Here is a 21,291-nt window from a genome sequence, read left to right as displayed (position 1 = left end):
GCAACGTGCATTCCACACCACCAAGATTGCCGGTCTTAGCAGGCTATTAATGTAAGCTCGTTCTGAGTATGCGCCCTAAACATCGCCCTCAAATATGGCGTCCAGTGAATGCCCCCTATACATAGTCAGTCTCGAGACTATTTGATCGCACCTCGTATATCCGCAAGTCGGATGGCAAAGAAAGTGAGCGTGCAGAGCCGCAATGCTGGGCCAAATGATAACCACCCTCGCGAGACAGCAGCACGTCTGAGGCTGACCAGCCCACGGAGCAGGACGAACCAGTGCAACTAGTTTAGCAACCCGCACGCGAGCCGCAACAGCGAAGCAGTGGCGAGATAAAACAAAGGGACCGAAACACGGCCAACGAGATTCAACGCACGGGAAGGCCGCCGTTGAGAGGAATCTTCTTGGCGTCGTGTGGCCAAGCCCTCCCTCCTTTCACGTACACAATATAACTTACGACTGCCCCGGGTTGCTCATGAGTAAGAGGGTGCTGTTTTTCGGCGATTATACGCTAACTCGTGTTTCTGACTGGATCCGGACATTTCACCGGACACCGTCAGATCGAACGCCGTTTCATAGAACGCAGTTTCATCGAACACAGTTTGTGTTGTCGGTATACCCATTCTTAAACTTTTACACATTAACCAACGTGCTCACCTCAGAAAGTATACAGCTTCATCGATCACCGTTTCATCGAATGTCATTTCATCGAACACCGTTTCATCGAACGCAGATTTATCGAGTAACAAACACTGATCGCGCAGTCACATGGGCCCAACGGTCTCTAATGTCACCTGTTTACGTCTTGCTTTTGTACCGGAATCGTGCTAGTTTTTGCAATAACCTACACAACCTTGTGTTTTGCTTTTGCCTAAAGGCCCGTTCACACTCTTGCGACCGAGTACGACTGAGAGAGACGAGATCTCTTACAACTTCTTAAATGTTTCTAGAATGAGGGAACACACTGACATTGTGGCGCCATCTATGCGGTGACCCTAGAACTGCATTTCACAAAAGCGAAGGTTTTGCGGGATTTCCGAGGTCAAATGTGCGTAATACCCATAGAAAGGCTCGTTTATAACATTGACAAAAGTTTTTCGAGCCAAAAAAGAAAGGATATTGCGCGAGAAATAAAACAAAAATATGCCGGACCGCCGAGTTTACACTGCTTCCCAATAGATGGCGCCAGTGTGTTCTCTGGTTTAAGAAGTTTTAAGGAACCCAGGTTTAAGAGGTCGCAAGCAATCGCAAGAGTGTGAACGGGCCTTAACCGGGGAAGTAGTGCTCGCGCTTGTTTTTACACATGTGCCTTGACGTCTAGGAAGATGAAGCAAAAAGGAATAACTCCCACTTATTGGATTAAACGGCGTTCGATAAAGTGCCCAGTACCCGTTTCTGACGTCACGCCAAGATGGCGGCACTGGCCGAGGAATAGACATCATATACATGCCCAGCTGAGATCGGGTTTCTGCGCATGTGCAGGCTCCTGCGGGCCAACCCGCTTGTTTGTAAGCAGTGGGTTGGCACATGTAGTCAACAACAAGACAAGAACACCCAGAATGAATCTTTAGCGGTAGTCCTGCATCTAGCACGAGTCGTTCTGAAGCTTTCAGTGGCCGATCGTTTGCTCCTAAGCTCTCTCTGTGGGCTGAGAAGTGATAACTATCCATCGATCAAGAGTATAGTATATGTCTATACCACGGTGTAAGATAATACTGTTCAGGTGAGGACAGCGCGCTCCTCGCGACGTGCCCGATAAAGTTCGCTCTTCAGCCGGCAGGTGACTCGTCGACCCGTGGGCACGTACAAGACGGCTCTTGCCGCCTCATCTACCACACGCGCAGAGCTCCAGCGAGGTTGTCGCACGTGCAGAAAGACTACAGTGTACCGGGGCGTCATGGCAACGAGATCATTTTTTTCGCTCTCATACAGTTTCGCCGTTTGGCCGCCGGCGACACTGTCAGCCGCGGGCACGGTGGCAGCGGAATGATGCAGCCTTTCGGATGCCCGTCGAACGAACACTATCTGATTCCTAGCACCGCGCGTTCAGCCCCGCCGTGTCCTCACCTAAACAGTTTATCTTACACCGTGGTCTATAGACGCTTTACACACGTGCCAAATTACAGCCGCCATTGCTGACCTTCTCTTGTCTTACTGAGATGCCGAGCAACTGAAACGGTAGTTGACGATTCTCTACAAAGGCCGATGCTTTAGAAAAGGACACGGTTGAATCTAATATGGCAAAAACCTGGCCTGCTATGGTAATGATGAAGTGAAATAGACGAAATATAGGAAACAAAAACTGGAAATCAGTTATGGCGGCGTCCATGCACAGCTGCTGCAAAGCGTCTATACATGCAAGCAACCGCACACTTTCAAAACTGGTGTGGACACCGGGCATGGCAATAACACGCTTCAGGGTCGTCGTGATCTTGGCAACCGTGAGAACTCCTTAGCACGACTTGTAGGTCGGGCGATGGACACGTGGACACGCGCGAAAAAAGCAAAATGGTGGCCGCCATAGATGCATGCGGCGGTGACGTCACGCCGCTGCTGTTGCGCTGTTGTTGGCACGGGACATGTGCAGACGCTTTAAGCGAATCTGGTTTTGGCGCACGCGCAGTGCCCACGCCTGGTTACTGGTGTGCTCAAATGCCAAGATGCATAGATTCTGCGCGGCCGCCATTAGTTGGTTATGAGCACGCACTAGACACGAGCGCTTCGTCAGCATTCGGAGTGCACATGGATCGAAACGCATTCCACACAAGTGCTGCGTGCATCAGTGCTCGGCGCGAACTCGGGGCCAATCACGGGCGTCACGTCGGAAGCGATGACCAACTAATGGAGGCCGCGCATAATCTATGCACCATTTCACAATTTCGGAAAGGGTCTAAGGTCGCCCTAAGCAGACGATGTTCCCTGTAATAGTGACACGAATGGCGATCTTTCATGCAATCGGAGTGGCTGCGCGATTCACTTGATGCCTTTCTTCCGAGTTGATAGACGATCGAGTTTGTTTTTGAGCGGCTTCCTCATATCTTTACGAAGTGTTTCGTTTTCGCAGTTTTCCACGCCATGCGGAGAGACGCGGTCATCCTGCACCGCGGGGAGTCGTGACTCGCGACTTCGCGTCGTCTTGGACGCGCGTCCTTGCCATCTGTCCTCTACTACGTTGCGACAGGCGAGCCACCTTCGCAACAAGCGGATATTACCGCGAAACGCCGTCATTCTTTACTCGAGGAGGCGAAGCGAGCGAGCGCTAGGATGTGCGTTCCTTTTACGGGAATTGCGAAATTCTGTGCACACTGGACGTCACGCGTGTACACGACATTTGTGACGACCGCGGTGCAGAGATGTACACATGTGCCCGTTTCGGCACGATGGCAAATTGCAAATTGCAAACTGCGAGATTAGCGATGCCCTATATTTGAGAACCGGCCACGTCAAGCTCTGACTAAAGAAGTTGTTTGAAGTTGTGAAAAACAGTCTATCTACGAATAACATGTGAAAACTCAAGCAAACTATTTTTCTTTCGCTCCTAAAGCGGGGAAACGAACTCAAAATCACAAAGACCGTACGCCTTGGAATTGTCAAAACACAGGGATAAAAAATAACTTTTTTGCGTGTTTCTGTCCATGGCGGAGAGGTTTTGCCAATCGTTTCTTCTTCTTTATAGAAGAACCCTCTTCCCATCCCATCCATCAAACTACAGGGTCAATCGTCGGGGGTTCTGATTTTCCGCATCAATAGAACGTATTCTTACTCACTCGAGGTTTTGCTAAAAGCCTAGTCCCTACCCAAATGTATTGAGAGCGGTTGAGGGTGTGAACTAGATTCCAGAGTTTCAAAGCTTGTCATGATCTGCATGCATCAAACATAATAGACCCCTCGCAGAAAATCCGGCAACCGTGTCTCTCGGCATGGTAACCATGGCAACCCCGAGGCGGTCGGTAGCATGCGTGCCATAGCGAAGGAAAGCAGGTCGCCATCTCGCTGTGCGTCAATCGAGCTTCGGAGCTTCATCTGTGACTTTAATGACAGTTTATGCGCTCTAGAGCATCAATGCAGATGCCAACACACTGCTGTGTCCCGGTCTGCACGCAGTATGGGTATACACTGACAAATCCGGACGGAAGCACGTGTAGATAAATATAGGACCGTCCGGCGCCGCGGCCGTTTGGCTAACCTCACGAATTTGCACGCATTCGCTTAATGAGGTTAGTATATTGGTTCTGCATTATACTGCTTGGCGTTTCCTTTACTATTGCTGTTAGAAAGATACGTTTGACGCGGATCAAAGAGCGTCGGTTTCACCCGGCGCATCCGTTGCCGTTCGGCCAGCCTCACGATAATGCATGCAGTTGCTACACTACATTGTTGTTTCATTGTACCCCTACTTTGTGTAAGTCGATAGACAGATACCGTGGGCGTGGCAAACCGAGCAGTCGAATTCGCGTATCAGCCCTGCGAACGTTTTCTGCTCTTACGCAAGCAAGCAAACACACACACACACACACACACACACACACACACACACACACACACAAAAAAAAAAAAAAAATCTTTGTTTTGCAGACGCGTTTTTCGAAAATCAGTTTATGTTACTGAAGCATCCCCTACACCATGTGACTTTTTTTTCTACCGTGTAGTATGGGGACAGCATCGCATTAAATTGCCATTGAGGACATTTTTGTTTTCGAGTTTAATGTGCTAGATGTTTTGTGAACTCCAAAAATGACTTGCAGACACATCATCATGAGAGAGCTCTTTGATTTCAGATTTCATACCTAGCAAGCTAGCTATAGCAGGGTTATTTTCCCAGCCGGCAATAGGAAAGGAGTCACGTAACTTGCATTCGCCATGCCGCTTTTTGACGCAGGGCCAACGGGCCGAAGAAAAAACATCCCTTCATCATGGAGAGCGTGCACACTGTTGCCAGGGGTGCACAAAGTTGTCACGTTAAAAAAGAAAAAAGTATATTTTAAGAAATTTAGAAAGTGGGATTTGTTCTCAATATGCGCTATTCGTTTCCATAAATTCGCCTGCTCCACTGGCCGCCGTTTTGAAATTGAATTTTTTTTTCGAAAATAGCAAATATCTTTTAAATTGAATAACAGTTTTAAAACTTTTGCAGCGGGTCCCAGTCTGTAGGTCTACATCTGGGCACGAACCCAGCGGTGCCTCGTGACTCCAACTGTGCACCTTAACGATGCAGTTCGACGCCGATACGGCATGATCAAGTTCAGGAAATGGCCCGTGCCAGACGATGTAGACGTACCACCGCCTTTTATATATTTTCTTTTTATTCTACTCCACGATGGGCGGAACTAGCCTAACATCATTGTATTGTGCATCGAGCCGAAATCCGAGACCGTGTTGTTTCGAGCAAGGCTCGTCTGAGCGCCGCCTCGCGGTAAACGTACAAGCCATCCTTTACACGAGTTACATGCCCCGGCCGCTTTGCACGATAAACTTTCCATTTGGGCTCTCGCTTGAGCGCAGACACGTGATTCCCGAAGCCGGAACGGTTCAAAGAAGGTCGAGTCATCTGAACGTCGTTAGCTGCTTTCTTCGTAAAATACGTGTATACGTACAGTTCTAGGGGAAATATCGTGCTCGGCTGTCCGCACTTTCCTCCTCGCCCCCAAATCTTTCCAAAAAAACCTCACAAAAAAAAAATAAAAAGCCTCTCTTTCTTTCTCTCTTTTTCTCGTTCAACGTCGACCGACGTAAAGGGAGGAAACACATTTGCCAGTGAGTGACCTTGGTAAAAGACAAAAATGTTCCTAGGTTCGAGTTCAACAAGGTTCGACATTTTCAAACTTCTAACTCAAAGTTCGACAAATGTTCGACAAAAGTTCGACAAATGTTCGGCAAATGTTCCACTGAAGTTTAGCTGAAGTTCGACTCTTGTGCGCTACAAAAATTTAAACCCAGCGGACGCCACCTGGTGGAAGGAAACTGCACTAGTTAGTGGGTATACTGTTTCATTGTTTCACAATATGAAACTAACTAAAGACATGCGTTTGCTTTTGTGTTGTGGAAACGGCGGTAATCATTTAACAAAATATATATAAAGTACTTTATATATTTTTCCTTCGAAGTAGAAGTTTTAGTGTAGAAGTCGGGCAACCCTGTTCCTAAGTCGAACATGAGTCGAACGTGTGTACATGTGGAACCCGACTCCTATCTAGACATGTACATATAACGCGACAATAGTAACGAGTCCGGCTGCTCACGTAACGTTACTAATTTTCCTTTTTTATGTAGAAAATTAAGGTATATGTAGGCGCATTTTAGATTAGATAAGTGTAATCTGATCAAGACGTACACGTTCCAAACGCAGAAAGTATCACATATTGATTCGAAAATCAAATCTTGTAAGAACTTGTAAGAATACGCAAAACGCGCTTTTTTTTCTTGAGGAGAAAACGAGTATAGTTACTCTTTACGGTAACGAGTAACGTATTTAATTACTTTTAAGGCCAAGTAACGATTAACCGCGTTTCGTTACCTCTGAGGAGTAACCTGCACAACACCGTTTAAACAGCCTCGTTTTGATTCTAACCTGAGTGTGCGTCTACTGCGACGCACATGGGTAACCACAAAAACAACTAAAGAGTTTGACAGCACAGCAACGTTTTTTCACGAAACACGTCAGTCGAACTCTACAGCTGGGAATGTCCTTCCCCAAGAGAACACAATAAGGTTCGCTGGTTGAAGCTTCTAGAATCGTGTACAGACCGAATGTAAACTCGGAGGGTGCCAACGTGGGAAGGCACAGAGTTCAATAGAGAGTTTTAGTAGATCGTTCCGATACCTCTGATAGTTCCGATAACGATACTATGCATGCGCAAGGGATGCGGTTGCGGAGTATCGGGTATCGTTATCGGAGTCATGGGAACGATCTACTAAAACTCTCTATTGTCAACTTGTGACTTTGGAAGCAGACAGAACAAAAGAGAGAGCGGGATCCCATATCCCCCATTCTCTTTCTGAAGCAGAACACTGCCGTTCCTTAGGACGCGTCAGGAACGACCCTTCAGCGTTGCCGGAGATGTATCCTCAAGAAAGCGGAGAAACATAACCGATGAAAACTTGGAGAGGCATGTAACGCTTAAACGCGACGACTATTGGAAAGTAAACAATCAGCCATGAAACTAAATCAGTCGTGTATTTGGTCGTCAAAGTAACGAGAAAGGTAACTCATTATATTTGAGGTAAAGCAACGCGTTCCTTTTGAAAATCGATAACGAGTAACGTACTTCATTACTTTTTGAGCGAGTAACCAGTACCGGTATTTAGTTACTTTTTGGGGGGTAACGTGCAGATGTCTGCTCCAGTCTCATACGGACGAGACAGCGGATGGAAGTGGCCGGGGAGCCAACTGGCTAGATCCAGAATCCAAAGTTCCGTGACCACCCGTTACAAAAGGGGAAGCCGAAGAAACCCGAATCCAATCTAGTCGCCAAAGTTTGCGAAAAGTTCGAAGCCTCGAGAACCGACCAAGTTCGACGTCAAACCTCCAGTTAAATCAAATGTTCGCAATACCCCCTTACCTCTTTGGTCTCTCTCTGAGGTTCACCTATACGCCACTAAAGCCGCGTGGTCACACAGCTCATACTCTACACCATACAAAGGACACGGAGTTTCTCCGCAGATAAATCTGCGGACATGCTCAACATACGTGCGCTTCGAACATATTCGCGGACTGTCTTTTGTATGAAGTATTATCAGCGAGACCGCGGTTTAAATCCCTATTCACATAATTAATTTTCTCGCAAAAAAAAAAAAAAAAAAACGGCCATAATTTGAGTTGCAAACATATTTATTTTGAAAGCAATCTTAGTTTTCATCCGGGTACCCTCTAGGGAGACCCGGAGGAATGCTCCTATAGGAAGACCCAAGAGGGACCGGGATCCACTTACGATGACGTCATGAGCAGGCCTCGTCTTACTAGGCGGTATTGACAGCTTCCATCTGCGAAGAAATGCACCCTGCAGCCGGCCGGGCAAAGGGTTCCTTCGTTCCTCCGAACTCCCGATGGTGGTCGAACCTGACCCGTCCTGGTTCACTGGCTTCTCGGCCGAACTCGTCCGAGCGTGCATTCCCCCACACTATCCGCGGAATTCGAGTACCTCTTTTTTTTTTTTCTTTTTTTAATATTGTTGGTTTTACGGATTTTATTTGAAAAGACTGGCGATCGACGCAGAAGCGGTGCAGCACACGTCCTATTGAGCTACTATCAACACTCCCATAGCCTCCTCTATACTTACAAATCCTGGCAGCTCGACGACGGAGCCATAGAGTGCCCGGTCGCAGATTCGGAGCGGGAGGATCTGGTAGCACAAAGCATCGAAGAGCCATTTCTCGGGGAACCTGGACGTCAGCGCACAGCTTTTGTAGCGGCGAGGGCCCAAACAACACCTGTTCGCTCGGGAGAAAGTGTGTTTCGGCGTCTCGCCGCAGCGGGGCGCTTATCACGGGGCTCTCGTCTCATCCATTGTCTGCCGCTGCCCCTTTTTCATTTTGGTGGCCGCTTCTCATGGCGATCTGCCAGGCTTTGACAGTATATATATATATATAAGAGGCTATGTTGCAGCATACATTCTAACCATTTATAAATGGTTCGGTGCCAGGTTAAAAGAGTTCGGGGGAAGCTCCACCCACCTCTTTTTACGTTAGCATAGCAGTCGCTGGATGGGAGGCGACCTCTTCTCCACCGTCCACTCTGCTGCAGTGAAAAGAGGTGGGAGAAGCTTGCCCTGAAGTCACAATTGAAATACTTCGCGAAAAGTCGGATTTTAGATGATTATAGTGAGATAGAGTATATTACTGTATACGCCAACACGCGACTATGACATCATACCGCTGCGGTGACGTTGCTGTCGGCACCGCGCATGCGCGGACGTTTCACCTTACGGGAATCTGGTTTCCGCGCACGCGCCCACACCCGGTAAACGCTAACTCGTGTGCATGTTTCTATAGTCACGTGTCTTTCTCCGACGCGCTGATTGGCCCAGTGAGACCGTAGGCTTCGTCGTTTACCAAGTTACAGTGAGACGTAGTATAACAGCAAAAACCCCATCCCATGACAAAAAAAAAAAAAAAAGTGCCTTTTAGCTCGTTGTCTTAACAATGGACGAACTACGCAAAAATGAGCATTTAACGGAGTATATTACTAATATGTGTCTTTATTCAGGTGCCGCGTGCTCGCGATGGCCGAGCGTCACTCACCGATGGCGGCGTGAAGTAGCTGTAGCCGGTGCCCGGCTCGCCCACCATGCTCTGGTAGACGCCGAAGAACTCGGTCGACATGGCCGGGGCAGAGGGACACGACGCCACCGCCGAGGAAGACATGGCTACCGACGCTCCTCCCGCGTCCTGGCTGCTTCGTCCACGAGTCCGTCGATCCGCCTGCGGCAAGTGGAGAGCGCCGAGTTGAGACACAGTCACGCTCCTCAGACGTCATACAAAAGACACTATGACAGATTAAGTATCTGCGCACATGTAAGCATGCTCCAAGCATGTTTTTTCCATCCATATGCATGATTAGAACATGTTTGCAGACAGTTTTTGTATGGCCAATGTTACAGCATCGAAGAGGGAACACTCTTCAGAGAGTGTAGCAGACTGTCTTCAGTATGATTGATAAGCACAGGAGAAATGCATAGAGGTCTATCCGTTTGCGCTGTGTACTTTAAGTAAAAACAGACTTGGGTGTTTTCCCCTCGCTCAACCCCCCCCCCCCCCCCCCCCCCCCACACACACACACACAACACACACATCCTCCCGCTCCCTGCCATCCCGTTCCATATATACCCTTCTCAACAAGGCCCGCATCCGGCTGATTCATGCCCCATATACTCTAATAAAGACGTTTCAAAGAACAGCAGAGCAACCACCGTCTTTAACCTGCACCAGCTCACTGCCACCCTTAAATGTTGTTGGATCAAATGTCTGCTTCTGTGCTCAAGTATACTGTCCCTTTGGCCGACGAGTGCAGACGCGCCCGACGCAGCGACACCTCCAGAATGGCGGCTGCCGAAAGCCCTCAGCGTTGTAGGATCTCTTCAGCGGCAGTCACAACTACGTCTGTTGCAGTCTAGCGCGTAATGGCACCGAGCTGGCAGATGGCGCGGCACGACGCGTTTTAGACCGCCATATTGGCTCGATAGTGGCGTCCTTATAGCTCGACGGAGCCTCGAATGCGGCGAACAAGTGCTTCAAAAGACGTCTTAGAACGCAAGGATCAGGGATGTCATGCTATGTCTGTTCCAGTCTATGCTGGTGCTGGGACTGAGCTGCAGCACATGGCACGGCACGACCCGTTTTAGACCGCCATATTGGCTCGATAGTGGCGTCCCCTATAGCTCGATGGAGCCGCGAATACGACGAACAAGTGCTTCAAAAGACGTCTTTGGCACACCGGAACGCAAGGATCAGGGATGTCATGGCCGTTCCCGGACACCAAGAAGAGGAAGGAAGACGGGAAAATAATGGCGCGAGAGAGATTCGGGTACGGACAGCCAGCAACCGACAGCCAGGCCAGGGCGCTCCGGTAAGCGGCCTGAACCAGGAGACGTATGTAGCGCTTTTTGGGCACGGCGACTATGGAGAAGGAAGTGACGTCAACAACGCAGCAAACGCAGATTGGATGTTCATTAGTGAGAGTCGCTGATGACGAATTTCCGCAGAAGAAACATCCAATCTGCGTTTTTTGCGTTGTTGACGTCCCTTCCTTCTCCGTCGCCGTGTGAGTCCAAAAAGCGCAACATAGGTCTCCAGAGTCGCTAGCAACCAGGAACCCACCGGGCAATGCCAAGTCTCCAAGGCAGCGAACCAGGGAGACCTTCGTTTAGGGAAAGCCCCGAGAGTCGCCGACACAACCGCCCGTCAATTCGAACTCTGTTTAGGACTAAAGTCGAACAAGAAACCCAGTACACGGGACGCTCCGCCGCGAGCCTCCAGCCATCGTTGTCTCTCCGGCACACAAGAAACCCGAACGCTGATGTGGAAGCAGCAACGCCTTCGCCGGAAGATACCGAACTGGACCTGCCGCTTCTGCCGTAAATATAAGTATTCACATAAAGAAAAGCTGACGGCGTCCGTCTGCGTACAAAACAGTGGAAAGGGAAGCGCGCCGCGTGGAGAGGAGGAGAGTAGGACAAAGGCGAGAGGGAGGTGACGTCACGGGGCGGAAGCCAATGAGCGCGCGGATGCAGGGGCGATTCTGAACTTTCAGGTGTGCGGAGCCCGTATGCCTTGGCTTGTGCTACAAAAGGGAGAAATGAACAAAGTACAAGCGCTAGTCCAAGTAGGCGGCAAAAAAAGACGGATTGTGAACGCGGAGGGGACTGGCTGCCGAATTCGGTTAACAACGAAGCGAAAGTAGCGTCAGGCAGCAAATGACGCTGCTAAGCGTGCAAGGCAGGCAAACAAGAACCCCTAAGGCCGGGAAGAAAAAAATATTAAGACGGGACGTGACGTGACGTCGATTTTAGTAGACAGCGTTTCCCCCTCCGCTAAGGTTGCGGAGGGCCGTTGCGGGACGGCGAAAACGACCTACGAACACTCCCTATTTTCTCGCCGAAGTCAGCGGAGAGACTGAATTGGTGCATAGGTCACGTGATATCAATTTTCCGCTAAATTTAGCGAAAAATTTTCCCGCAAAATTTAGCGGGAAATTATTCGACGCCAGATTCCAGATAGACACAAATCTGTGCTGATTACAGCTTAATAATGCTATCTCATTAAAAAGTATAGTCAAGAAAAGAGTAGAATGGCAAGATAACCCTTTCAATTCTAGTGCCTTCCAGTCGGAAAACAAAGTGATTTGCTATATTTTTCCCAACTCAGCTACGTAAAAATTTAACATTTGTTTATTTATTTACACGTACTGCTAACCTCCTTTTGGAGGTTGTGACAGAAGGAGTTAAAAAAGTTATTTCCGCAAAAAGTTATAAAAAAAACAACAGAAAGACGCAAAATTCTCATTAGAAATATACGCAAAAATGCAACAATAACAAAAATAAACGACCAAAAAACCTTTTCACAAACAATTTTTCAAAGTGTTGAGAAATAAATCAGCTGATGTCAAATTTTCACATGCTTCAGAAAGCCTATTCCATTCCTCGATTGTACGTGGGGAAAAAAAATTAAAAGACTTACTTCTACACAGAAAGGGAACAAGAAAGTTAAATACTTTGTAGTGTCTATGTTCAAGTCACCGTTTAACATACAGTATAGAAATTCTAGCCTCGTTCTACAACGCCTAGACGATAAAAAAATCATTTTGAGCGACTCCGTATAGAGAATCGCTCAAATTGATTTTGGCAACGGATTCGTTTCTTTGTATTGGTTGTACATGCAGCGCAGTGAAAACTTGCGCAACTTCTATAATTTCTTAATGTTAGTATAGTGACTATAGTCGGTTACAAGTCAAGAAGGTAAGAGAAGCTCCTCCCACAAGCGTGATGCGCCCGTTTCAAATCCCTCCGCAGTCGAAAGAAGAGTTCCCTAAAAGCGCCCTTTGATCCGCTTCAATGAATAGATAATGGCTACAGAGTGATACCAACTTGTCTCCGACCCCCCATTTTAAGAAAGCGACCTGCGCATCTATTGGAGGGCGAACCTAACCCCCCAAAGTCGTATTTGTTTCCATCGGAGGGGGAAAATTCTAGTCTCCCTGTCGTGGCTTCCACAACGCTAAGTCAAAGTCGAAAGATAAGGCAAATATGTACAGAAAGGCAAGACCCTCCTCTCGCGTTGGCCGCGACGTTACGGAAACGATGGGACGCTATTGGATGCGGAGGTGGCGGAGGGATATATGAATACCTATAAGGGGCATTTGCCGCTATACCTTCTTGACCTGTAACTTACTATAGCTGTGTGCGGATCCCAAACTTGGGAAGCACATTCTAGAACAGGTTTTACCAGACATTTATGAAGGGATCTTTATACCAGAAGAACAGTGCTTCATAGTACGCTTCAAGTACCAAAGTTTGCCGTGAGCTTTGCGAACAACATAGCCAACGTGTGCATTCCACTTTAAATTAGAAACAAAAAAAAATGCTCCCAGATATTTGAACGTGGCGATACTTTGCAGAGTGTTATAATTAACATGGTAAAAGAAACTAAGTGCCGAAACTTCACAAAAAAAGGTAATATTTACAGAGTTTGTAATATTGACTGCCAGGTCGAGCACACTCGGACAGCCGTCATAGAGAGCGGTTAACGGCTTGTTGATTTTTTGTTTCTCTGGGTAGGACCTGTTCTGGGCCGCGGCTGACGTTTAGTTGGAAGTCCCCCAGGGCTCTGTCTTGGGATAACTTTGATTTCTTATCTTTATTAACGACGTTGAAAGTTGTGTTGGTGTCGACATGAGATTTTATGCTGATGACTGTATTTTGTTTTAAGTAGGGAAACCCGTAAGCGATCAGAGCTTACTTCAAGCCAGGAAGTAGTCTTTGAATTATTTTAGGATCCGTACGAGGTTTAACGGTAGTTTAGGGTGAGAAACCCGGTCAAACGGTTTCGAGTAATCAATAAATATAATATCAACATGTCGTTGTCGGTCATGTGTCGTTCCAACCAGCCACGTAGCTGTGTATATATATACACTCTAAAAAAAAAAGGTGTCGATTTAACTCTTTTTGGAGTGTAACTGGCTTGTCACAGAATCCACTCTTTTAAAGAGTAACTATAACTCTTCGGAGGCAAGTGTATGTTTAACTCTTCCATACAAGTGTTCATTTAACTCTTCTATAGAGAGTCACGCCAATACCCTTGAGAGAGTCAGGGTTACTCTTTTGATGTGTAAGTGTAAGTGTTACCTTCACTCCTTTGTGTAGAGTAACTATAACTCCATGAGAAGTGTTGCCTAAATTCTTTGATGAGAGTAAATTTCACTTTTTTGTGTAGAGTGACTATAACTCTATCAGAAGTGTTGCTGAAACTCCTTGTTGACGAGTGAAGGATACTCTCCAGGAAGTGTTACCTTCATTACTTCGTGTAGGGTAACTACAACTCTATTACAATGTTGCCTGAACACTGTATTCAAGAGTTACGCGTACTCGCCAAGAAGAGTTACCCTCACTCCATCGTGTAGAGTAGCCGCAACTCTATTAGAAGTGTTGCCTAAACTCTGTATGCAAGAGTTAAACATGTTCTCCGGGGAGAGTTGAATCCACTCGTTTGTGGAGAGTAATGACAACTCCATTAGAAGTGTTGCCTGAACTCTATATTTAGAGTTAAGCACGCTCTCCAGGAAGAGTAGTTTTAACCTTATTGTATAGTAAATACAACTCCATTTGAATTGTACCTTGAGTCGGTATTAAAGAGTTAACTATGCTCTCTACCAAGAGTTAATGTCACATAGCAGCACACTTGAGCAGTTTGTATGACCCCTCCTTAGATAGTACTTAACTCTTTAATACAGAGTTTAGGGAACACTTGAATGGGACTGTAATTACTCTACAGAAATAATTGTGTACAGTAAGTACAGACCCATCTGATGTGTTGCCTAAACTCTGTATAAAAGAATGAGCACCCTCTTCAGGAAGCCCTAAAATCTAAAAGCAGCTATGTACAGTCGGGAGCAAAAGTTTGCGGGGCACGGGAGCGCGTGCCGAAATGCATCGCCGCGCCGTCCGACGGCGCGCCGCCGCATTAAGGAGACACGGTTTGCACAAGCACGCCCTTCGTGCTCGCAACCATGTCTCTTTCGCTCGTATCTTTTCGACGCGCTCCTGATAACAGGAGCCAGCGCCAGGGGCGTGAGTTAGCTCTTCGCTGGCTGTCTATTGCGCGTCTGCTTCAGCCACCTCAGTCACCGCGCTTTGTCACGGAGCTCGCGTGTGTGTGTGTGTGTTTGTGGGGGGGGGGGGGGGGGAAGGGGGGGGAGGGGGGGTAGCCAGGCGCCTCGTCACCCAGCGCGGCCGCCGAGGCAGCTGAAGAGGACGCGGGGCATGACAGCCAGCGAAACGGCAACTTGCGCCCCTGGCGCCGACTCCGGTTATCAGGAGTGAGTCGGACAGAAACGAGCGAAAGAGACATGACTGCCAGCACGAACGGCGCGCATGCGCAAAGCGCGGCTTTTTAATGCGGTGGTGCGCCGTTGCACGGCGCGGCGATGCATTTCGGCACGCGCTCCCGTGCCCCGCAAACTTTTGCTCCCGACTGTACATGTTCACAAGGAGATGGGTGCAAAGGAAATGTGGAACTGCAGCTGAAAAATGACAAAATATAAAGCATGAGCCTGCACAGAGGCTATAGGTTCTCATAAAAAGTCAGCACTGAAATAAAACAGTAGAATAGAGTTTAATAAACCAAAATTTTAATTTCAGCACATGGCAAAAAAATGCAAAACTGTCACACAAATTTCCTCTGGCTAACAAGTTTTTTTTTTCTTTTTAACTTCGTGATCAAGTCTAAAGCCAAGACGAACTTTATTTGTACTTCAAACTAATGAAGTGCCCAATCACTGCGAGTGACTGGCTTGCTTTTTGACGGTAAGAAATGTCGTCGACTCCGTGCGATGCAAGAACGAGCGCTGCACCAGCCCGTCACCTCAAACGAGTGGTCCTCCAACACCACAGTTATGGCACTTGAGTCCTCTTCGTCAATTCTCGTCACCGGATAGGTCGATCAGCCGTGTCCCTCCTCCTGTGAAGAATGAATGCTTAAATGCAGAGTCAGCAATATTAAAAGAGAGGAAACAGCTCGCGAAGTGCTTTTAGTTAATACCAGTGCACTCATTTGCGAGACAATAGACCATTTTCGAAAATCCCAGGAGCCATTCATAGGATGCTCTCCAATAATTGGCTGGGGCTCGCTTTCTTGCCGATTGAATAAGAGTCCCAACCGAACACTAAGGCAGCACTGATTGCTAGCTCGCTCAGCCGCAAAAATCCAAAACCGTTCGTATCCCCTGCTATGAACACCTAAGAGAAAGATAAACCACATCCCTCGCTCTCTCTCTATTTGTTTCCTTTGTATGCAATAGCAGCCATAAGCGGTTGCATTCATTTATGGCATCCTCAAGTTTGCACCCCATCAGAAAAAGGGGGCAAGGAGAGGGGGCAGTTCCCCTCCACCTTCTCCCTGACTTTTGGAACAATTATAGCAGGCAATATGGGAGAGGGGGACAGAGTTTAGCTTCCTTGCACATCACCCCTCCACCTTCCAAACAGTAGCAAATCAGCTGGCCTCTGCCCATAGCGGTGCAAGACATAGCTTTATTATATAGACACTAGACTGAGGGGTAGGACGAATGCAATTTCTTAACATCTGCATTTGTCCAAGTGGCATACAATATGTTAGGAACATTTTTATAGATAAATTAGTGTAAACAACGTATTGAGTTTCAGTGCTGGCTGCCATATATTATAGTTTATTTCACAACTTTAGAAAGGAAGCTAACGAATGCAAGTAACATCTAAGTTTGGGGAGACCAATAATTAAATATTGTAACTACAGCTCTACAAGGGGATAATTCGCCATAAAGTACCATTGAACCTTAATAAAAAAAAGTTGTACCTACTAAAATTCACGAAATCTAAACAAAACAAAACAAGAAGAAAAAGAAATTTAAAAGTAGGCCATACCAAGAACAAACAAATTAAGATTGGCGAGTATTAAAATAACTGATAAATATGCTACATGTCAAAACAGAACATGCATCGCGGCGAGCTTAAGTTCTGCCACAACCGACACTACTAGAAAGTCAGAGAGCTGCTCATCTGTGCCAATTCGTCGTGCTGCTGTGCAATAGATGCGGGCTCTATGTTTTTTATTGCATGCGGATGAACTGGTTGCACCACTCTGAATGCAGGGGCAGGCACATGCATTGAAAGGTCGAATTTAGAGCTCTTTTTTTTCTACATAGTAGAAAGGTTAATCTATAAATTGCTTAGCCCTACTCTGGCAGCATCACAGCGTCTCTCAATCGTTCATCTAAACTTAAAACATGTTTATTGCAATCTCGACATTTAGGTTCACACCTATATTTCTACGTTGATTTGAAAGAAAAAAAAGAAACAGTTTTAAGGAATTGCGGTGTTTGCGGCGCAGAAATATGTAGTTATAAATGTACGCATATTGGGGGAGAGAGGGGGGGGGGGGGGGGGGCTCTATATTATTTACAAGTTATAAATCAAATCGCTGGCCTCCCCTTCAGCTCATCAGTGTCAAATGTACTTTTAAATCATCAGTCCAATAAAAACCCTGTTATACAAACAAAATATGACAGTTCAACGGAACATGATGCTTAAATCAATAAATCACTCACGTTAAAAAAAAAGAAAAAAACTTGTCGAGTAAAGACGATTACTGGCAAATACGCTCGCATAGCGCAGTGACATAGCTGACACTCCACAACCACCCGACTAGCTGAATCTTGGCAAAGAAGGACTACTCAACGCCCCGTGCAATTCGGCTTTGGACATACTGGGAGGACTTTACTACAGCACACATCTACCTTCAGGAAGACAGCCGTATTTTAACAAAAAAAAATGAACTAAATGATTTCAAACACGAAAATACCCAATCAGAACGTCTCTCACAGGCTATTGGAATAAAAAGCATTTACAAATAACGCTGTACAGGACCTTTCAGGCCGATCGCTGTGGACTACACGCGGGACTCATCGGAGACTCCCGGCCCAGAGTTAGACACGGTTCAAACGGATCGGATCATGACAAAACGTACATTACGTAGCAAGAACACATGTCCCCGATGGTCAAGAAGAAGGAGAGGATCCTCTCATTGTCACTCACGTGCAAAAGAAAGTGGTCCGTCGTGTCTTCGGTCCGTCGAAGCTGGTGGTGACATGAATGGCCACAACAAAGGAAGATCACCGGTGTGTAGGCGCTGCCGAGAGAATATCCAAGGTCTTGACATTCCGCATGTTGAAGATCGCACTTGGCAATAAACCATCGTTCTTACCGGTTCCAGTTGGGGAAGCGTGGATAAAGGAGATGCCAAGCCGGTTCACCCGATAAAAAAAAAAAAATGTCCGCTAAGCAATCAAATGAACCTAAACAACTTAAGAAACTGACACCACGGTGTCCTGATATGAGCATGTTGATCTTGCCATTCTTGAAAAGAGCTATCTCTGCCGGGAAAAAAAACTCCATAAATTGCGAAGCGCCTCTGCCCCTTTCCAGTTCGCGGATGCGCGTGTTGGACATTGAGGGGACCGTCCCCACCGTCGTCCAGTCCCTACCTTATCGTTAGGCCTTGGTTCACGCGACTCCACTTTCTGTGAGTGTATGTGTGTGCGCGCGCTTCGCGGGCGGGACTCCGTCACTTCTAAGCTGAAAGTGAAGAGGAAGCTAAGGTGTTCGGCGAACCAATCGCACGTTTGGCTTTAATCACGTGATCACGCTCCCTCCCCTAACTACGCGCAGAGAGCGGAGCAGGCGATAACTGGTCTGGCGGGCGCGCAGCTGCTTCAACACTGTCGGCTTAGGAATGAAGGGATCCCTCCTCCTTCAAGGACGAGGACGCCGAGTCCCCTAATCTCAAAAGAGACTTGGAGAGATTAGTGACGGTGGGTGGGGAAAACGGGAGGGAGCTCATGCGCCAGGCCGAGTGACCTTCGTAATCAACCCGTTTCGAGGCCATCGGCGCGCCCCTCCATTGAGCTCTTCCCTCTCTCGAATTCTTCCGTTTGTCTCAGCTGGTATTTGCTATCCGGGTATTCAAAAACCAATATGGCAGAGATTGCTTAGGCATTATAACTCTAGAACGAGAGGACAAAAAGGGACTGACAGACACGAAAAACTAAATTCAGCTTGAAGCCTTATGTTAAAATTATAAAGATAATGATAAATCAAATGTCTCCCAACAAAAAGAAAAGGGGCGATATAAATTTCAAGAAGATTGTCGGCCACTTTGGCGTTCCCTCAGAGCACCAGTGAAGCTAACTAGCTTATGCCTCAAAATACATAAAACAGGAGAGCATGCGCACAAAGAGACATGCACATAAACATGTGGAATGCGCCACATCGGTAGTCTAAAATATCAACGACATGTGGGCGATCGTACGGGTGTAGCGTTATAGACCCAAGTGCAGAATCCGTGTGCACGCTTCAACCAGCATTGTTCCATGTTTTAACCTAATATCTTGAGGGTCTACAAATGACGGCATGATTACGTTGCACACGCTCGTCAGCACACTAACTGTCACTTAATTGAAAGCAGAATGCTCCGCCGTCATGGTGAGGACCAGGCCACATGATCTGAGAATTCGCGCTATGGGCTTTTGATAAAACTAGCCTTTTGAAGGCAGGGCAAAAGGGAAAAGGACGGGTGTCAGTCGTGGGGCATTTGACATCGGGTGCTTTCGTGCACCACCCGATCGTACATAGGGCATGAACTTTCTATAAAGCGGTCTCCTTTAGGGAACTTGGCAGTCCACTGTGATAAGTGTTCGTATGACCCTTTGCTGGATAAAACACAGATTCCGGGCAAGTAGGAACATAAAACAGAGGGGAACTTTGGAGGTTTTCAAATTTAGCGTAAAGAAAGATGATAGTTGCATCAGTGCGTCGTCACTCGTTTCATCAAATAAGAAATTTAGATTCATTTGGCTTGAGGTATAATAAAGTGTGTATCAGTGGCGTAGCCAGAAAATGTTTTCAGGGGGTGTTTTTTTTTTGTTTTTTTTGCTTAAGCTGTTTGAAAGACACACACACAAAAAAGAGAGGAAACGAAACTGCCCAAACCCAATATTGTTTACTGTTTTCCTGTTTCTTAGACGACAAAAGTCCAACATTCTTTTCCACATCTCGTTCGTCCAATATTTAAAACAGGGAAATTTAATGTTAAATGTCGAAAGAACGCAGTCATTAAATATTATAATTGACTTTGAGTAAAAAAAGTCCAGACAGGCTCACAAAAAAATTACGGTGCGTGCACTTCAATGCGGAACACTCGAGTATCCAATGACTGAAAACTGCGGAAAAGTGCCAGAGAATAGCGAAGTTTAGAATACGATTAAACACAAAAACTGCAATGCGCACTGGAGCAATGAGCTAGTGAATCGTCACGCTCATTGTTCCTGCGCGGATCACATATTTCACAAATTATCGTTTTATAGTCATGTTTTAAATTATTTCCGCTCTTCGTTGTCGTTTTACGAGAAAGTGGAAGAGAAAAATACCAGTTTCTATCATTGTGTGGGGTCTAAACATTTAGTGGAAGCCGCCGTCGGTCGATAGAAAGAAGCGAGAGTACCCTTTCGGTGCTGATTTGCATATTCCGGTGAATGTTCAAAAGCGCAGCCCCTATTAGCGGCGAGATGTTTTAGTGTCACCCTCGTATGGTTTCCTCTCGTGACGTCATTACCTTACGAACAACGAGTTCGACGGTGTTTAGAATTAGCTGGTGGAAGCTTGAGATCATTGCGCTCTGAAACCAACACTGCCAACCCCGTCAAAATTGAAGTTCTTACATTGCTCTTATTTCTTTCAATGAGAAAAGCTTTGCTGATGTCATAGTGACCATTCGGCCAATCGTGGAAGGCCGATCACAGTGACGCTTTTGATCGCGCACGTCGCCAATGCTGCGTTCACCATTAAGCTCAGACTGGAAGCTCCGCTTTAAGCGCGAGCTTTCTGCCCTTCCAAAAACAAGCGTGATCGTGCAGGCACGCTCAACCAATGCACTGCCGAAGCCAGCGAGCTCGCGTTGAAAGCGAAGCGTCTGGTCTCAGCTTAGAACGGAGTAGCAAGCGCCTCTGGGACGTTGAAGCCCTCAGGTGCTTCAACGTCCCAGTCTTCGGAGTCTCGAAAGCAAATGTTCCGCTTCAGCGCTGCTAACGAGCATGGTGGCCAGGATTTGTAGCAGGCGGGTTACATTAGGATACAAGGCCTCTGGGCAAATGCAAGTTGCCTGTACCGCTGAGACGCGCTAAGCGGTGCGGTCCCTCCACATCTGTGTCAAAACCAGTACTTCCCCAGGAAGTTCATCTAACAAAACGAATGCTCCGCACGGGCTGGAGATTGGCGACCGGCGTCGTTGGCCACAACATTGCTGTCGCCTATGGCGGACAATGCTGCCTGACGTGAATCTGCTGGTTCTGTTGGAGACGTTGATGACACGCTTGAAGTTGTAGGTCAATAATCATTCTTAAAAAAAAAGTCAAGAACTGCTTGGCTCTTGAACTCATTTTTGAAAGTCTATATACGTAGAGGAAGTTCCACGACTCACGTGCTGAACGCAAGCATGTAAACATTACCCACTTCAGCGATTAAAGAAGTCAACTAGGTACGCTTTGAAACC

The 21,291-nt window shown here is 47.0% G+C and overlaps 1 protein-coding gene across 1 annotated transcript in view; it reads right to left on the bottom strand.

Annotated features, from left to right (window-relative positions):
- The window catches only part of LOC120836317, a 122,579-nt gene extending 113,163 nt beyond the window's left edge, over positions 1-9,416 (bottom strand). Inside the window, exon 1 of the mRNA XM_040215764.2 lies at positions 9,241-9,416. Coding sequence (XP_040071698.2) covers positions 9,241-9,363 — 123 coding nt within the window. The 5' untranslated portion in view covers positions 9,364-9,416. The remainder of the gene's footprint in view (positions 1-9,240) is intronic.
- Between the last annotated feature and the right edge of the window lie 11,875 nt (positions 9,417-21,291).

The sequence above is a fragment of the Ixodes scapularis genome, unplaced genomic scaffold (genome assembly GCF_016920785.2).
Source record: "Ixodes scapularis isolate PalLabHiFi unplaced genomic scaffold, ASM1692078v2 PGA_scaffold8__174_contigs__length_109621045, whole genome shotgun sequence".
NCBI classification, from domain to species: Eukaryota; Metazoa; Arthropoda; class Arachnida; order Ixodida; family Ixodidae; genus Ixodes; species Ixodes scapularis.
Note: the sequence above shows the minus strand (reverse complement) of the source record. Positions and strands in the feature narration are given on the sequence as shown.